The following is a 20,739-nucleotide window of genomic DNA, read 5'->3' on the forward strand; positions in this document are numbered from 1 at the left end:
TTTTGAAACGGCTAAGTCTGTGTCATTGAAATGATTTTTACCAAATGTTTGAAACACATCTTTGGAATGGAAGTGTGTGCCACAGGTCAACAAGTCATTCATACTGCATGAATTGGAGACTTTAAGAACTGGTGTCATGATTGACTGTTTCAATAAATCAGATACAATATTATACTTTATGGACCAGTTAAAATGCAAATGAAAGAAGCACTCCTGTAATTCTTCTACACTGTCATTGCACCAGTTTTGAATTTTCTATATGGCTGGTTTTACTTGTTTCAGTTTTGCTTGTACTTTGGAAGTAAATAAACAACAACATGGTCAGACATACCCTGCGATATGTAGGTGCCAGAGATTATTCTGTAAAACTTGTCCAATCTGCACTTCCTCTCAAGTATTAATATTCACGTACTAATGGTAGTGTGAAAATACTGATTCCAATTTATATAAATGAAAATCTCCTACCACAAGTTAGAACATGTCAGGTGATTTGGTTTCCAGTTTCTGAAAAGTTTTAAAAATTGTTTCCCCTGCAGAAGTACATAAACAACTGTCACACATATTAGATTAAACCTACACAATAGACAATATGGATGAATATACTGCCTTTCACTAATATACAGGCAAACATCGCCACTAGTCTGCTTTCCAGATGCTTAGTTTCTCTCTTGCTGTTCGCATACAGATTTATCTGTTTCAATGTCTATGTCCAAGTGTGTATTCTTAACACTAGAATTACCAGGGCCTACGAGAAAACTAGTAAATCCATTTGCACGTCTCCGTCAGCGTCTTTTGTCCTCTAAATGTGCCGATTAAGACAAGCAGCAGGCAGCCTACTATTCCATCCCCCCACTGACTTAGAACGTGTACAAACTTCTCCCAGCTCATGCCTTGTTTGATTATCTGGGACTGAACTGCTGGAGTTTTAGAGTGGAAATAATAGATCGTTATTTGGAAAACATGCATTTCAGGTGGGTTCCGTTTCTAGAGTAATCTGTGTAAACACATTGTTAAAACAGAAACTTTTTCATATTTTAGTAATAAATGTTACATGTAGGCATAAACTATAGATTGTGTGAAGCCTTAAGTCCAAAGATCAAATAAACACTTTCACTAAATGTTCAAGGACGATACAACAGCTTCCGTGGCGTAGCAGTAAGATTTCCTGACTTGTAATCAAGAGGCCACTGGTTCAATCCCCACTGTCTCCTATATTTGCCGTATTCAGTAGTGAGCTGCTCTTATTGTTAATATTATACAGTACACACATACAATTGGTTTGCGTCTGTAACAGACCGTGTACATTTATAGTACGGCACTTGTAAAAGTTATCTTTTTTTTTCACTTTTATTCTCTCAGTCACAATCACGATACATACTACCGCCCCTACACCCAGGGATCTGACGCTGAGTAGTGGAACATTTTAATTCATCTGGTATGTTAGCAGTACATGAGGCATTAGTTGTAGCTGGTCTCGCTGATACCAATGTATCATGGCTACAGATGAACACTGCTGGGCACCCATTTAGGATATCCTTCACAGGCAGTGCGTAACTGTCCTATTTAATTCCAAAAACAACAACAATCAAAAGTAGAAAATTCTAATATTGCAAAAAATTTTACAAAAAGAACTACTGACAGAATGTTAACAGAAAAGAAATAATTTTTAAAAATTTAAAAAACAAAAACATAGAGAGAGGTGAAGTGAGAGGTTAGCTACAGTGAAAGAACCAGAGTACAAAAATAAAAAAGATGGAATGTGACAACCTGGAACTGGTCACACATTTTGACTGTGCCCTCAACATAAGCTTTACTGAAAATTTGTTTTTAGGTGACCTATCATCATTGTCATGTCTACTTCCTGCATGAAACAACCCTGCCCTGTGAACCGTATTGAAATTTGGTACACATATTTTTCAAGGAAATTTGTTGGTAAAGTTCTATATTCATTGGGATATCCCAAGTAGGGTCCACTACAGAAATCTGAAATGAACTGGCGAAATTTCAAAATTGCCTATCTTATGAATGAGAAACATTCTATGCGACTTCAATTAAGGATTTGTTTATTGTTTCAAATACACCTTGTGAAAGGTTACTAACTTTTCATTTTGTATATTTTCCTATTATACCCATCCAACATGCCACTTCCTCACAGCAAAACAGATCCCTAATTTTAGTTAAGTAAATGCCATGGGCCAAATGCATAACGCTGTGCATAGAAATCATACTATAACGTGGCGTAAGCACAAAGCGCAAATGTGCTTATGCATAAAAAAATCCAGATGCATAGATCTGTGCGTTCGCCCACTTCCACGTTCTTCCACGACATAAATCCCGGTCAGTGTGAAAAGTAACGCACGTGCCTGCTGTTCCGCCCCGTCTCCTCCCAGAATTATGCCTCTTTGAATATGCAAATCAATATAAATAGCCATTAAGCTCAGTGTTCTGTGAAAAGGCAATGGCAAAAGCACAGGGGGAAATAGAAGAAGTTCAGCGAATACCGAGTGGAGACAAGGAAAAACGTACTATTTGTTGGTTTAAACAGTGATATAAACATCGAAAGGAAGTTGATCGAGTGACAGAGTGTCGGAGAAATTTGAAGGCTCAAGTTCACAAAGTCGCCCAGTGCCAGAAATAAAAGAAGTTGTCAGATATCAAAGTCGCCGTGAAAAGGTGACTCATAGTCCACCATCTGAGTGTCATATTAAAGCTTATTAGGGTACAGAGAAAAAAAAAATAGGCACACAGTGGGGAAAAACGCAGGAAATGTCAACTTTAATCTGGAAATTTCCACTTTAATCACGTAGTTTATTTTGTCATTAAAGTAGAACATCATAAACTTCATCTTAAAATCGTTTAATTTACTAGTTTCTCAAATCCCACTAAAGTAGCACGTTAAACGCTTTGTTTTGTATTTGACCTTCTATGAGCTCTATGTGTGTGAATCACTATGTGCTTCCGGGCTTTCTCTTCCTCCGACAGGACACAGAATCTATTACATGATAGGAGTTACAGCATGTTATTAAACATGGGAACACGGTGGCACAGTGATTGTGTGCGACCTTCGATGAAATAATTTATTGCAGCAGTACAGTCTCTTTTAAACGTACTAACTCACAATTCCTGTCCTTACTTTTCTTTCTCCAAATACCCAATTGCCACACAATCAGTTCTGTAATAGACATTAAGCCATCTGTAAGCTTAGAACGGCGATTCCTCAAAACTTTTAAGGAACACTGAAATATCTTCATAGTACATGTTTCATTATTCTATCCTTCCAGTGTCACTCCAAGCCCAGCAAGCACACAGCACAAGGCAGGAACAATCCGTGAACTAGCGTAGCGACACCATGTCCTCACGTGTTTAATTATTAACAATATAGATTATTTAAATGAAGTTAAAGTTTTATCTGTATAATATAATAAACATATTTTGCTGCATTTCATCTTAAAAATGATATTGTCATCATATGTAAATATATGCTTTATAAAGTGGCTCAGGTTGTGCAATATTTTAACTGTAGTGCAAGTTTACAGTGAGGTGATTGTACTAATAAATACAAACAGTTCTACAAGGAGCACTTGGACTGATTTGAGTGTGTTTATAGTTCTTGGGATGAAACTGTTTCTGAACTGCGAACTGCGGTCTGTACAGGAAAGGTTTTGAAGCGTTTGCCGTGTGAGAGCAATTCAAATAAGCAGCATGTGCTTGATGCTGTAGACCTATAATTCTCTTTCAAATCAGCTGCTCTGAGTGGTGCAGTGAGAGTAATATGGAAAAAGTTGATCCGCTATGGCAACCCCTAACGTGAGCAGCTGAAAGAGGAAAAAGAAGGTGCAGTGATAGTAACAACGCTAAAGCAGTTATGGTACTTAGAATAGTTTGGTCATTCTGTGGACCATTTTATTCCTATAACCTAATTATAATCAGATGCATTAAACTAATAAACAATATGCGGTTATTTTCAGTGTATTTATAAAGCCGTGTCAGGGAAGTGGATCAAAAAAGAAATGGTAACTACACATGAAAAGTAGCACTGCTTTGACCCTGGGTGCCGCCAGTCTGCAAAACCGAGTGCAGAACTTGTGTACGTCAGGGTATGAGCTACCGTGGAAATGTGTGTGGCTTGTATGCCAAGTTTAGGTTTTATACATCGCGATTTGAACTTGGAAACAGGCTTACACAACATTTTTGTGAGTACGCACCGTTTATACATGAGGCCCCTGGAGAGGGTGCACGTGTAAAACCTGCACTTCAGATAGACCAACTCAATTGTCCACCTGCTTGAGGTAAGTTAAACATAAAAATAAAATAGTCACTTATCTAGAAATTAATTTAAGAGGAAAAGGAATTAGTTAATTATCAGTTGCTCGGTAGGCACAGAGTGGACAAATCCCGGCTGCATTATTTGAACATTATAATATTTCAATATTTCTTTAGCACTGCATTCATGGGCAAAGCTCCAGACCAGCTGCACAACATCACGGTCTGAAACATCAAACATTTTTTACCTCAATGAAGATTTTACCTGTCTATCAGGTATGTCTTCCAAAAACTGCTACGTTTAAGAAATCTGAACTATGCTACAGTTGTGCTTGAAAGTTTCTGAACCCATTACAATTTTCTATATTTATGCATAAATATGACCTAAAACATCATCAGATTTTCACTCAAGCCCTAAAAGTAGATAAAGAGAAACCAGTTAAACAAATGAGACAAACATATTATACTTGGTCATTTATTTATTAAGGAAAATTATTGAATATTACATATTTGTGAGTGGCAAAAGTACGTGAACCTTTGCTTTCAGTATCTGGTGTGACCCCCTTTGCAGCAATTACTGTAACTAAATGTTTCCGGTAACTTTTGATCATTCCTGCACACTGGCTTGGAGGAATTTCAGCCCATTCCTCCATACAGAACAGCTTCAACTCTGGGATGTTGGTGGGTTTCCTCACATTAACTGCTCGCTTCAGGTCCCACAACATTTCGATTGGATTAAGGTCAGGACTTTGATTTGGCCATTCCAAAACATTAACTTTATTCTTCTTTAACCATTCTTTGGTAGAACGACTTGTGTGCTTAGGGTTGTTGTCTTGCTGCATGACCCACATTCTCTTGAGATTCAGTTCATGGACAGATGTCCTGACATTTTCCTTTAGAATTCTCTGATATAATTCAGAATTCAGTGTTCCATCACTGAAGGCAAGCTATCCTGGCCCAGATGCAGCAAAACAGGCCCAAGCCATGATACTACCACCACCATGTTTCACAGATGGGATAAGGTTTTTATACTGGAATGCAGTGTTTTCCTTTTTCCAAACATAACGCTTTTCATTTAAACCAAAAAGTTCTATTTTGGTCTCATCCGTCCACAAAACATTCTTCCAATAGCCTTCTGGTTTGTCCATGTGATCGTTAGCAAACTGCAGACGAGCAGCAATTTTTTTGGAGAGCAGTGGCTTTCTCCTTGCAACCCTGCCATTGCACACCATTGTTGTTAAGTGTTCTCCTGATGGTGGAATAAGGAACATGAACATTAGCCAATGTGAGAGATACCTTCAGTTACTTAGAAGTTAACCTGGGGTCCTTTGTGACCTCATCGACTATTAAACGCCTTGCTCTTGGAGTGATCTTTGTTGGTCGACCACTCCTGGGGAGGTTAACAATGGTCTTGAATTTTCTCCATTTGTACACAATCTGTCTGAATGTGGATTGGTGGAATCCAAACACTTTAGAGATGGTTTTGTAACCTTTTCCAGCCTGATGAGCATCAACAACTCTTTTTCTGAGGTCCTCAGAAATCTCCTTTGTTTGTGCCATGATACACTTCCACAAACATGTCTTGTGAAGAGCAGAATTTGATAGATCCCTGTTCTTTAAATAACACACGGAGCCCACTCACACCTGATTGTCATCCCATTGATTGAAAACATCTGACTCTAATTTCACCTTCAAACTAACTGCTAATTTCACCTTCAAACTGCTAATCCTAGAGGTTCACACAGTTTTGCCACTCACAAATATGTAATATTTGATCATTTTCCTCAATAAATAAATGACCAAGTATAATATTCTTTGTCTCATTTGTTTAACTGGTTTCTCTTTATCTACTTTTACGACTTGAGTGAAAATCTGATGATGTTTTAGGTCATATGTATGCAGAAATATAGAAAATTCTAAAGGGTTCAGAAACTTTCAAGCACAACTGTATTTGGACACCTCTCCAAATTATTGAGTTCAGATGTTTCAACGTCACCCATTGTTAACAGATGCATAAAATCCAGCACATCACCTTGCAATCTCCACTGATAAACAATGCAGTAGAATGGGTTGCACTGAAGGTCTCATTGGCTTTAAATGTTACACTGCGATAGGATGCCTACTTTGCAAAAAGTCAGTATGTAAGATTTCTCATCTACTAGATGTGCCCCTGTCAACTGTAAGTGCTATTATTGTGAAGTGGAAGTATCTAGGAGCAGTAACTACTAAGCCAAAAAGTCACAGACCACACAAACTCACAGAACAGGGCTGCCAAATGCAAAACACTTAAAAATCATCTATCTTCTGTTGCATCACTCACAACAGAGTTCCAAACTACCACTGGAAGCAGCAGTAGCACAACAACTGTGTGTCTAAATCTACATTAAATGGGTTTCCATATGCAAATAGCTGTTTACAAGACTAACAGCACTATTCGCCAGCTGGAGAAGTGTGATGCACACCATCTAAACAATTAGATTCTGGAGCAGTGTAAATGTGTTCTCTTCCATGATCACACTTCAGACAAATCTGGTTTGGCAGATGCCAGGAGAACGCTACTTTCTGAACTGCACTAATGTAGGGCTGCTTTTCAGGGTTTGTGCTATGCCCCTTGGTTCCAGTGGTAGTATTAATGCTACAGCATACAAGGTCAATTTAGACAACTGTGAACTTCCAACTATGTAACAATAGTTTGGGGAAGGCCATTTTCTGTTCCAGCATGAATGTGCCCTTGTGCACAAAACAGGTCTAGATAGACATGGTTTGACGAGTTTGGTGTGAAGGAACTTGAGTAGCCTACACATTTCAAAATATTGTAGAAAGAAAGCATTCCCAGAAGGATGATAGCTGTTATAGCTGCAAATTGAAGGCCAACTCCATATTATGGCCCATGGTTTTGGAAAGGGGTGTTCAATAACCTCATAAAGAGGTGATAGTCAGGTGTGCACAATCTTCTGCATACAGCGGTGTAAGAATAGGAATGGAAAACGGTGAGAAAGGAATTCAGAAATCAAGAAGAAAGAAATACTTTTTGAAAGACGCAGTTGTGAATAGGTGTTTTGCTGGAGACGACAGATGAGTTTAAAGATCTAACCCTAGAAAAAGCCACGGTCAGTGAAAATTGCTGCAACAACAGTGTGACATGTCGGGGCATTGTATCGTTGTAAATCCTGCCCAGAGTTTTCCTTGAAAACCATTCGCACAGATGCTTTTGGATTGGACTGAGCGATTTAATGCATGTGTTTGTATGATTTAGCGAAGGGGTTGATGGTTCCGAGCATGGGATCTAACTGGAGAAGTACATTTTCGCTGCATGCAAAGTTTGCTTTATTTTGTAAGCGTACTTCAGTAGCTGCATTGTGTCAAAAACATACAACTGTCTATATCCTGGAGAGGTAGAAGTGTTAGCATATAGTGGAGAGATTTGGTGATAAATTTGCCCACGTATTTTAAAACAGTATGGTCCGTGGCCAGGAGGTTGAGTTATCTGTGCACCCATGGAAGCAAACGCTAGAGAAGAGTTGTATTCTCGAATGTGTTCACAATAATTTTTACCTTCTGCTGTTTGCTGTGTAAGAAGCTGTTGTAAAGACACAGGAGGCTCCAAGCAAAAGTGGTAAAGCTACTTTACTGTTGTTGGAAGCACCTCGAGTACTTGTTGGATGTATTACACTCAGCAGGCCAGTATAGTGCATGACAGTAATTGCACTGGTGGTCTGGAGTCCCAATGATGTACTCTTGGATGGGAAGACAGGAATGAGGTGAAGAAGTACCTGTGGTAACAGGAAGAGGATTGTGTGTAGGTCTGCTGAGACTGCGTTGGTTTGGAAACGTTACTTTGCAGATGTCGCATTGCAAGACTTGTGAATCAGTTTTGTTGTGTTTACTCAGACAATCCTGTGTAGTGAACTTCTTATTGTATTGCATTTCTGGCACTCGTATAGTTGTTAGAAAGAATGCCTTTTCTTGTGTTTAGCAAGTGAGGTTCACGTTTGAAAAGTTTTGTTGCAGGAATCGTACTGGAAGAATGTGTTACGGGAGTGGGAATCAGGTAATTTTTCATCGGTATGAATTTTTGCGTGTTTGTGAAGATAGTTCTGTGTTGTGAAACGTTTTGTGCAAGTGTGACACTGAAACAATTTGTCACTGCAGTGAATTTTCTTGTTTGGCAAGGCTGGGTTTTGTTTTGAAAGGTTTACTACAAATGTTGCAGAGGAAGGCTGTACCAGTAGACAAAACTGTAGTGTTTTGTGGAAGAGAAGAATGACTGAGGACTGATGTGTTGGTGTTATCAGACATTATATGCTGCTGTGGAGATATGATCGGAATCGGTAGGAGAGCTTCATATTGGCCATTGTCCCGTTGTCCTGAGTATAGAAGGTAAATGAAGAGAGTATTTCCAGAATTGTAAATGCAAGGTGGGATATTGGGGTTGTGTTTGAAGTAAATGACAATGGTAGCATGGAGAATCTCTGAAACAGCTTGAATTTCAGCCTCACCACCATAAACTCCAGATGTTGCCATGTATTGATAGTACTCCTGACTTGTTGTGATAACTCGATTTGCGTTGGAAAGAACAACAGGAAGAACGTTTCCAAATCTGTGTGATGCAACAAAATCTACTGTCCTATGTTGTACTGAGAGTGCATTGCCTTCATCAACCGTTTGTGTCAAGAAATAACCCACTGATAGGAACAGACAGTTGCCGGATCCCGGAATAGAGATGACGTTGTACAAAAGCCCGTTGATAGAGAAGATACTGTTGTTCATTTTATAACAAAGGCTTAGGAAACAACCGTCGCCGTATAACGAAAATAGCAAGGTTAATGGGAGGCCACAGGCAGCATGGGGAAATGTTTGGAAGAGGAAAAATAGGAATTGAGATATGCTGTGTCGGCTGCGTGTGGGCGGGACCGGTTTTGAAGAGGAGCCGCAGCAAGCGTAGGGAAGGGATTGGAAGAGGACGAATAAGAATCAAGAAATGCCGCGTCAGCTGCGTGTGGGCGGGACTGGTTTTGAAGTGGAAGCAAGACGAACCAGAAGAGAAATATATATAAGAGACAATTAGACATATGCCATCCACAACTATTGATCAATGCCATTTTTACATTACTTGAATTTTATTTGGGCCATTACAATACTATTTGGGTAATGTTTTTAATGGAATGATATTTCAAAGTAGTGTTATAAAGCATGTATTTAATGTCTTCTACTACATTCTATTGTGTATGACTCACATATTGAATAAACACAAATGTGATAACTGACTGATGAAATACAGTAAAAAAAAAAAAAAAAATGAAAACGCTATAGCTTTTAAATCAGTTAACTAAGCCCTCTAACACATCTGAATATTTTGCCAAGTGTACAGTTTCTAAATTGGTTTATTTTGTTGTCTGAAAAGCCTGAAGTTTCAATAGAGCCAAATCAACCTAATTGTTAATGTAGGTGCTTTCATTACACTTGTGATCCAGCTTTGCTCAGCTTACTCAACCAGGATCTACTTGGCAAATCCATATAATATAGCAGCCTTTCTTGGTTACAGTTTTTTTTCCCTTCAAATCTCTGATCTTGGACTTTTTCACTTGTTTTAACTTTTCTGATATTAAACTTATATGGGGGAATAGGAGAGGGGAAATAATTACCAGCCAAAAGAATAAGTAAAAGAAAGAAAATGAAACCGAAAAAGTAATTACACTGCATTAAAGATAAAGAAAAATAGGTAAGAGTTTCTTGTTCATTCAATAACTTAATAAAATAGGTAGAACTTTACTTAAAATGCTACATACAGATTTTGTAAGATGAAAGAGTTTTTCAGTTAAATGTTAATCCTGTGAGCTGAACAAGACTGTTCAGCACTGATATTTCTGTACTTTTACTAAATCCTCAATGCTGTAGGTTATGCATGGACATTGGTGAAACACAAAACGGACATATTTATATCAAATAGAATGCTGTATTTAATGTCTGTAGTCACTGTTATTAATGAATGCTTTTCTTACTATAATAGTGGACTTGCCAATAAAACAAAATATAGAATTGAATTTAAGATTATTTTAAGAATAAAACATAACAGAATAAAGCAATAAAAAGACTAGTTAAAGGCATAAGCAGTTTTACATATGCCTAATGAAAATGAAGAAAAGGTTTTGAAGTATAATTAACTAAAAAAAACTGTGAATGAAACAATACTCTCCTTTCACACTGACAAGAGAGATACCACTTCCATACTGAAAGCTAGAAGACTCAAAGAAGATAACAGGAGCCCCCTCTCTCACCCCACCACAAGAATGTGAACTGTCTAGTTGTGTGTTAAAAGCTTACCACATCAGGAGCCTTCTGAATCTGATTGGCCAGCTGAAGGGACTTGTTGGCAGATGTGAGCTGCTCTCGTAAGGTCTCAGCTTCTCTCTCAGCTGCCTCTGCTCTCTGCAGGAGGAAAGCAAAACAAGGAAATGTATTCATTTCAACAGATGACAATTATTACAAGCACATTCATCAATTCACGGCCTGCTGACTATAATTGATTTCCTAAACACTCTACCTAATAAACGGTGAGAAGGGAGAAAAAAAAATGAAGTGATGGATTTCCGTTTGAAACAGAACAAGGGGGAAATAATTGAGTGATTATGACAGTAATTTCACGCCAGAGTCAAGGACTCCCCTGCTGATAGCAACATTGTGGGTTTCTGAACCTTGTAGCCAGAATGAAAACAGAAAGAAGATTGTTAAGGATAGGTATTTGGCTGTTTCTGGAAAATGGAAGTGGTCTGCTTTTAAAACCCCAATCTTAAAATGTGCAAATTTGTGATATATGCTAATGTTAAGAGGTGTAGCAGCTTCTATTTTATCTGCCTCAAGAATCAGCATTTGCTGCTTTTCACCAGTGAAACCATTTTATGGTTCATGGGAGACATCCTTTAGTTTGAGTGATACAAATTCTGCTAACAACAGAAGCAATTCTTAAACTAGTCTCAACTAACTAAAAATGCTGACTTGAAGTTTGATTGATAAACTAAACAAGTCTGGAATTGAAACAAAGTTGTCTAAACACAAATGAAAGCTAAATATTGGCAATAATTTACAAAAGTGATTCTTTGTTTCTTCTCACATTACACTTAAGTTGAAAAGTATTGTATTTGTATGTCCCCTAATTGTATTTTGTGGATGGGCAATGGGTATATAGGTTGGGATTAAACCATTCATATGTAAAAACATTACATTGATAGATGACCAACAAACACAAAGCAACATTCAGAAAATCGTAACTAGCCATAAGTATGAACTGAGGTAAGCAGTGGTTGTGGGACAGTTAGAGGGTGAGTCCTACTTCAACATTTTCTTGTGAACAAGAGTGGAGACCAGCAAGTCCTTGGCCAATGTCTTTCAATACACACTAACGGTCTGGCAGCAAGTCAAACAGCAAAGGTTATTCTTTGAACTTATATTTAGAATTCAAACTGAACTCTGTTGAACAACTTTAGAGTAATACATTGAAATTATCCTAACTCTTTTATATTAAGGCACTGAATCTCCTCTGTTGCCCATTTTAAGTAATCACAACAATTCTTACCCTAAAAGAAATTACAGGCAAATATGTTTAACAATGTTGATGTACATTTGTAAAATGAAGTGTCATATTGTTTCTGAAATTATTCACAAATAAATTTTCTGCAGCAAAGGACCTGTCCCATAAACAGTGTTCCTTTTCATCTGACAATTTCAGCAAAAGAAAATTCAACTATAAAAGCTGAATACAACGATTACTATGTTGCCCAGCAAATCTGTTCACAAAGTCATCCAAATTCAAAGATTTACTGCATTTGGACTTGATGTTTAGTATACTAAATTTGACATTCTACTTTCTGTCATAGTAAATTTTACAAATGATTATTAATTAGTTTTAGGAGTGAAAAACGTTGTATACAAGAATTACTGCTGACTGGTAATTTCATGACTATCTTACAAAACCATTACAGCTCAAAGAACAGATCCTGGTATGGGTAGAAAAAATTAGCAAGTTCCAAAAGAGTGGCAGGATTTTGTTTACGATTCTTTTTAAGCCTTTCTAATATTCTCCTTTTCTGCAGAAGTGCATGCTTAAAGTCTTCAATATTGGACTCATAATCATTTGCCAAAAGATGAACAACCTCCTCTGATAGAAATCTAGAACTAGATGCATTTAGAACCTGAATACCAAAAATGATACGGCAGTTGGTACTAGAAAAATTCCTTTCCATTTCCCCAATCATACTGTCAATAACTGGGTAGTATACTTTGACTTGAAAAGCATATTTGCTCTCTGGTTCTGCACGCTGTCCAAGGCTGGTGCTGACAACACAATCTTTGAGTTTTCCTGATACCTTTACTGACCGCTTTGAGAAGTACTGGGCTGTAGAAATATCACTTCTTTGACATGTGTCATCTGTATCACTCCAAATCTCATCAAAGTAGGCACTGCTGCAATAATGTGTCATTGTGTCTTTCACTGATTGAATTAAATAATCAGCTTTAGAAAGATAAGTGTTTTTGACTGAAACATGTCTTGACAAAAATTTAGAATCACCAAAAACCTTTCTGAACACTGGAAAACACCCTACAAAATCCAAATCAATTTGACCCAATATTCCACGAGGTTCGATAGCTCTCTGTGGATTGTACTCATACTAAATTTTTTCAAAGGCTTCAAGAATTGCAGGCAGTCTGTACATTACATCGCGGCATGCTACATGTCTGCAAGCCTCACATGTATCGCTAAGGTGCTAAAGCTCCCTTAGTGCCCCTATAAACAGTTCACACTGCACATCCAACAATTTCTGATGTATACAGGGTCCAGACATGAATGTGTACAATATTTTCCAACAAAGCAAAAAAGTTTCCAGCATCAGGTACACTTCTGACTGTGTCAACTAACACAAGTTTAAGCAATGTGCATTGCAATGAACATAATAAAATGCAAATATGGCAACATCTAGCTTGGACACTTGAATATACCCTACTTATAACTACTGCTCCATTGTATCCTTGACCTACAAGGGTATTTTTTATAATACAAACAGCCAATAATTTGCTCACGTTTCACAATCATTTCTCTCTCTCTTTGCTGGGGCTCTCTGTTCTCTTTTTTTGGGGGAAAAAAAAAAACTGACATCAGCTTTTCTCTTCATTTTACAAAGCAGACAACACAACTTTTCAAATGTATCTGAAATGTGATTAAAAGATGTATTAGTTGTACAGCATGCTTATTATTATTTGGAATTTGTAAGGAAAGGTCATTCTGGGTTAAAGGCAGCAGTATACTTCAGACAGAACAGACATTTTTTTACCCATGTGCACCGAAGGAGGAATACCTAGTGATTACATTGTATACAAAATCAATGTATATATTGAAAACAAAAAGTTGGGTGAGATTATACAAACCCATGCAAATGACCGAACTACGAAAGAGGTGGCAGACTCAATGTGCATGACCATTGCACGTGAATGGCTAGACTTGAAAGCAGTGTGTTATCCTTTGAAAATGTATACACGAATTAATGTTCTAAATGAAAATGGCACAGGTATGTGTATAATTGTGGGTGTAAAGTGTTTATAAAGTTTAAAAAACAATGTTAAACACATCTTTTCACAGTTTGTTTTTAATATATATTAACACCAATAATAACAAAAGTATAGAAAATGCACTGTGCAACAAGAAGCATTTGTAAGTTTAAAGGTAAAATGATGTTCTTAAACCATGCACATAAAACATGAAAAAGAATACAATTAAGTATAAACATTACTGTAAACAAAGGAATTAACACATATAAAAAGTAATATAACATGGAGCTAATGTTAATTAGATGGTGTTTCAACGTCAGATTTAGTTTTTCTTTGAGTATACCACCATCATTAATGTTAACTTCAGCTAAGCACCTAGCTATAAATCACACACACTACAAAGAGTCAAAGGAGAGAAATTAAAAATTATTTTTAACATTACCTCACACTTTCATCCAAGTCAGACAATCTCAATCTCACAAATTGTGCACCGTTAAATCCGCAGCGGCACAAAAAAAAAACAAAGGATGAGGAGTCTCAAGTGGTGCATGAAACAAACCACTGTTCTCTGAAGGAGAAGTTTACACGGAAGGCTGAGCACAGGACATGTTTATGTCAAAAGAATGTTTATGAAACTTAGTTATTAACTACAACTTTTGCGTTTTATATTATATTTTCATGGGGGATGGGGTTGTTTGGGTAGGGGAACTGAGGTGTCCCCTGGGATAAAGAATCTACTCAACTCCTTTAATACTTGTGGCTTGACATTAGTAGTGGAAATGCAACATGGAAAAGTCAGATCAATCCACAACTATATCTACCCAGACTAGAACAATAAATAAATAGAATTTAGTCTTATCTGACTTGTCAGGCACATACAAAAGCTGTTGACAATAAGACACCAACCAGAAAACAAACATCATAGCCGATAGATACTGAACAAATGTAATCAAATATTCAAACGCTCTTTTCAATCATTCTGTGAAACATTGGAATTACATCTAAACATAATTTATTGATTGGGAAATTGGGATTGGGAAAACATTAAATAAAATAAACTGTGCAGGTGGGAAATACACAATATAAACAAAAGCACATCGCTAGTATTATCTTGTCTGTTTACATTGTGAAATGTGGCCGGCTTATAATCCTGGCCAATACCCTCAGGCCGCCAGATGGAGCCCTCCCTGCAGTATGGAGGTGCCCCGAAGACCAGCAGGGAGTCATGGGACATGGAGTTTTTATACAAGACCCTGCTGGATACCTCAGGGGGCGCAAGAGGGAGCTGCAGGGAGGACCGAAGACTTCTTTGTGCCCTATGACCCGGAAGTTCGTCATAGGAAGAGCGACGGGCTTCCGGGATGAAGAAAAGAACTTGTGTCTGACCCAGAAGTGATTGAGAGTCACATGGACTGGGGATGGAGAACACTTCTGGGTCAGGGAATATAAAAGGACTGTGAGAGCTCCCAGACGGGAGCTGAGGCGTCTGGGAGCTGGAGGATTGATTTATTGAGTATTTGTGTGAGTTTATATGAGTATAGTGGAGGAGAAGGTGTTTTGTACACTGTGGAGATTAAATAAAGTCAACTTGAGGACTTTTACCTGGTGTCTAGAGTCGTGGACGGGGTTCAAGGGACCGAGAGCGCCCCCTATCTACCACAACATGTACAAATTCTGCCAAAAAAAAATCCCATTCCAAATCATTTATTTTATTAATGCCAATTTTTTCATACTTGGTTGTGCTCTGTCGCACAGTGGTACCCTGGTTTCATGTGATTGAACCTGTAATCTATTGACAGTGTCTGGACTCTTGGCATATTTTAATTTTTAGGATATAGAATAATTGATGCAGTTTATCATCTTATGCAGGTGAGTAAATATAATCAGAATGTGGTTCAAAAATTTAATCAATAAAAAGTTAGTAATCAAACTATACATAGAAAAAAATCAGTTTTGATTAACAGACAAGTTCATCTCACACTGCGAAACACTATATGTGTAATATTATGCCTTCAAAAGGTTTTGGTATAGCATACCTGATTAGCTCTCTCAAGGTCAGTCATAACCATCTCAATTTCATCAGACCTACAAAAAGAAAAAAAAAGCTATAAGTCAACCCATCAGTATTTAAAGACCCTTCTTAAACATAAAGATGCTTCACTAAGATAACATATAGCCACATTATAATATCCCACTATTGAATTAGTTTTTAGAGTGAAGGCACTTCTTTAGTACTATGACAATGCCTGTCAAGTGCCAAAGTCAAGTTGTTCAAATGCAACTGATGCCGAAACAGTAGTAGTAAGTAAGTGATAGAGACACTAACAAATTTAATTATGCCAATAATTTCTTTATGCTAATTCTCTGATATGGGAGTTCTATTTCCCAACAGATTACCAGATCCCTTGCATAGACATTCAATCTTGGTCTTTCTAAAAGCGGCTGGTATACAAGTTTCTGGATTTTTTTGGTTTAATGGCCTGAAGAATCAAGATAAGGTATATATTATACACTAGCATTTATAGCTGAAAAGTAGATGCATGGTCCTGTATGTACAGCAAAGAAGAGCAAGAGTCAAGAGATTTAAAAAGAATAATTTCTAATGAGAAAATAATTTGAATTATTTTATAAAAATAAGATTGCCAACTTTGTTCTATTTATATAAATATTAATATCAGGTTCTGGGCACTATAAACTACAGATTTTAAAAAGATTACTATAATATAATGAACACTAGGATGTAATTCTCAGAAAATATACAGGGAGGTAAAAGGGACAGTGTGTTGACTGTATTATTCTCTTCATAAACTATTCATGCTGTATCTTGGTTGTTTAATAGGGAAGAGGAAAAAAAGGAAAAGACTAGATTGTGAGCAACTTTTCGTATACATTCATCATGGAAATAAAAAAGGAAAACCAAAATTGTACTGTATTAACAGCAGAGGAAAACAATGACAAAGATACCAAATTGGATCAGTGGTAAGGGAAAACAAATTATAATACAACCAATTCAATTACTCATCCAAAAAGGTATTTCATCTGAACTGATATATAATCTATGTCAAAGCTAAAGCAAAAAACCAATAAGAGTCAAACACTGCAGCCTGCGGCTATTTACATTAACACGTTCAAATAAGATAGATGAAAGCTAACTCTGGTACTTTAGGATCCACTGCAAGTGGTACAGCTTAATTCAGTTTAAAAACAACTTAGAAATACTATTAAAATAATTTGGAATGAATGTCACTAAGCTCATTAACAATGGTAAAAAAAAAATTAAGGGAAAAACAAACAACCACATTTAACTAGTCTGTGATCATTTAAGTCATCAGTTTATACCAAAACTTGGTTGTGATTTGTTTATATAGAAACTGTAGGAAAAAACATAAATAACAAAGATTTAATGTCAGAATTGTCGAATATGAAATGAGATCAACAATCAAATTCAAACTCATTTAAAACCCAGAATTTCATTTATTAGTGCATCCCTGACCCTCTAGTTTTTCCAGATCCCTAAATTACTGTCAATCAATTATTATAGGTCCATGAGAGATAGGGCCCTGCAAAGTACCGTTGCATCAGTAGCCAACTCTGACTTCTGTGCTCTTGTATTAGAATAAGGCAGATTGGAAAAAGAATGAATGAAAGAAAAATATACAATTAATCAAATCAAGTAATATAATTGTGCAAACTTATACTAAAGTTAAACTTACTAAAATGTAAGGATGGATGATAAAACTTAGGAAATATTACCCCAATGGAGATAGCACATGCATACATTGGTTATTGATTTGTTTGGCTATTAAAAGGCTGTGACAAGTACTGTAGCATTTAGACTTGTATTTTGGGATAACTGATATGTGCATCACACCATTCACTACTATAATGTATTAATATATATATTATAATTTAAGGTTAAGATTACCATCACCTTGGATTATTTTTGCCAATAAAGAAGTACTGCAACACTGATTTGCTTTATATAAACTCAAATGGCTCTCTTTAAAGTTAGTTTGAGAATGCTAGCAGATTCTGGCCAGCTCCTTCTTGATTAATTTGGTTGAAATGAAAGGCATTTTTCCATAAGGCATTCAAATATTGATGGTCTCTGACATATAAGCCAAACATATGACAGTGACTAAGAAATAAAACTATATGAATAGCACCTAAAAAAAATAAAAAGGTAAATCATAGTACATATCATATGCAAAAAATAATGAGCCGGTTGTGCATAGTTTTTCAGCAATTCAGACATTAAGAATTCAAAGCAATAATTATTAAGTACATGTACACTAATGACAAGATTCTGCTTCAAGAACTAGTTTTAATTGCAAAGTGATTTGGTCGCCATGAAAATCTAGTCTAGAAAAAGCTAATAAGGCATAGAAGAACTTTAAACCAAGGAAAAACAGACAAAGCACAGCAAAATTATTTATTTATTAAAACAATATGTAAAATGAATAAAATAAAACGGTGACACAGCAGTATTTGAGTTCAGGAACAGTGCAGAACAGTAAATGCACTGAAAAATAAGAATGTTTTTAATTTTGATTTGAAAGCTTCTTCTGTTGAATCATCCCTAACATGTTTTAGCAGATTATTCCATTTTTGTGTTGCATAATGGCTAAAAGCCATTTCAACCTGTTACAGTCTCACACTGTGTATAACAAGCTGTCCACTCCAAAGTTATTTAGTTTAGTGACTTGTATACTAAAACCAGTATCTTAAAATCAGTCCTATTGCTGACTGGAAGCCAATGTAATGTTCTTAGTACAGGAGTGATATCTTATCTTTTCTTAATTTTGGTAAGTATTCTGGCAGTAGCATTCTCAACAAATTGTAATTTCTAAATAGTCTTTCTGGGCAGGCGTGAGAAAAGAGCATTGCAGTGATCTACTCATTTGAAAATAAAGGCATGGGTAAGTTTCTCCAAGTCTGTTCGTGACATCAAATGTCTGATTTTAGAAATAATTTTCAGATGACAAAATGCAGATTTAGTTACTATTTCAATATGATTACTAAAATTGAGATCTACGTCCAGAAGTATCCAAAGATTTTTGACTTGTTTTTCAGCCTTTTGTGCTGTGGACTGTAAGTAAGAAGCAATTTTAAGTCTTTCCTGTTGACTACATTACAATTCAATATCTTTTGCAAATTCGAATTATTATGAGGTGCCATGGACCATTTACATTCAAGGACCAAGATTGCAGAGGAAAAACAATTAAAGAAAATAATTTTTAGACAGCTACACCTCCACCACACAGTAGTTGTTTAAACCCAGTACCCAACCATCATTCAAACAAAATTAGGCCTCTCTTTTCCATTTTCCAGAAAAGCACATGCCATTAAGCTTACAGAATAACAGTGTAATCCTACAGGCTGAGAGGAGGGAAGATGTGGCTGGGAATATGCATCTGACTTACAGAGAGACAGCAGCAATAAAGGAGAAGGATTACACTAATAGTCGATAGGCTCATTTTAATTCACGATAATCTGATGTAATATCATCTCTTCTATTAATGTACAACGGGAACCCACAGAAGGTTTAGCAGTAGACTTTAACTACAGATCACTTGCATGCCTCCCACAATAAAACACTTCTCCTGATGATGCACAAGGCACACACCAAGTAACACTATAAAAAGATTTCAGGCTCTGAACTTTTAGATAAAAATTTGGTAGAGGATATTGAGAACCTGATTCAGTTTTTTCTAACCAGACACTGTGCAGTTGGCTATGTAAAAGTACAACAAAAACAGCAATATAAAATCCTTGAGTACAGAATCACTAAACCACCAACTAAGTCAAATGTGAACAAGTAGGCAGCAATCCACACAACCACACATAACTGTCCTGTCAATAAGACTAGAGTCCAGGGATGGTACAAAATTGAAAAAGGAAACAATGAAGTTATCCATTATCAGTAGGAGATGGATTTAGAACTGAAGAAAGAAAATGAAGTGGAACACCACTCTACATACTAAGATGAACATTTAAATGCCAGTATGGTGATTAAAACGAACTAAGAAGGATTTTTGCTTAATTTCCCCTGCTAAAGCTCTACACTAAAGCAGAAAGCTATGAAGTGGAATTACTGATAAGTACATCCGATACTAATGCAAAATAAAGAGGTTAAAACAGCAAAAGCAGTTAATCAAACATGCAGATGTAAAACATTTTAAATACCTCTGGATTTAGATGGATTTTCCTGTAAACCCTGGCAGCATTGTGGAATTAAGAGAGAAAAACTGCCTCTATCACTTAGCAGGGTCAAAGAGAATTACTTTGGTATAGGCTTTGCAGTATGAAGCAACACCTGTCAGGTATCACTATGATTTGAACCTTAAAATATAGAATATGAAAGAAAACAGATGCACAGATGCTATGAGTGAGGACTGGGCAATGCTCAACATTTTCATTAGTCTTGAATATGATAGGAATTCTGGCTTAGTTGATTACAAAAGCTTAGATTAACAAGATAAATGTAATTTTATAATGCTGATGGGAATAAGTCAACATTTAGGGACAGAGAAATATACTGCAAGCGTCTCAATCGAAGGTGTCAGTGTTCCCTGGACAGTAAGGCAGAAAAAGTCTAGTCCAGCACTTGCAAAATATAGACACCTATGTGATATATATATATTGTGGAAGCCAACCCAGACACAGACAGGCAGACACCCATGGTTCAACAACCAACACACGTTTATTCGTCTGTACAATATTTACAGTGCACACAACCCAGTACCCCGTACCAAACACCCTCAAAGTCCAGGCCTCTATCCAATACCTCTCTCTTCAGGTCCGCCTCCACTCCACTCCTCTCCTCTCCTCCGAGCTCTGTCCTTCTTCCACCTGACTCCAGCCATTGAATGGAGGGAGGCAGCCCCTTTTATATCCACCCAGATGTGCTCAAGGTGCCTTTCAATGAGCTCCTGC

At 36.8% G+C, this 20,739-nt stretch overlaps 1 protein-coding gene across 6 annotated transcripts in view; it reads right to left on the minus strand.

The window, feature by feature from the left end:
- The window catches only part of cux1b (cut-like homeobox 1b), a 497,544-nt gene that overhangs the window by 178,695 nt on the left and 298,110 nt on the right, over positions 1–20,739 (minus strand). For all 6 annotated transcript variants that reach the window (XM_039756586.1, XM_039756583.1, XM_039756582.1 and 3 more), the window contains exons 9-10: positions 15,840–15,888; positions 10,588–10,692 (exon numbers count right to left, since the gene is read on the minus strand). In XM_039756586.1, coding sequence (XP_039612520.1) covers positions 10,588–10,692; positions 15,840–15,888 — 154 coding nt within the window. The remainder of the gene's footprint in view (positions 1–10,587; positions 10,693–15,839; positions 15,889–20,739) is intronic.

This window comes from Polypterus senegalus, chromosome 6, assembly GCF_016835505.1.
Source record: "Polypterus senegalus isolate Bchr_013 chromosome 6, ASM1683550v1, whole genome shotgun sequence".
Classification (NCBI taxonomy): domain Eukaryota; kingdom Metazoa; phylum Chordata; class Cladistia; order Polypteriformes; family Polypteridae; genus Polypterus; species Polypterus senegalus.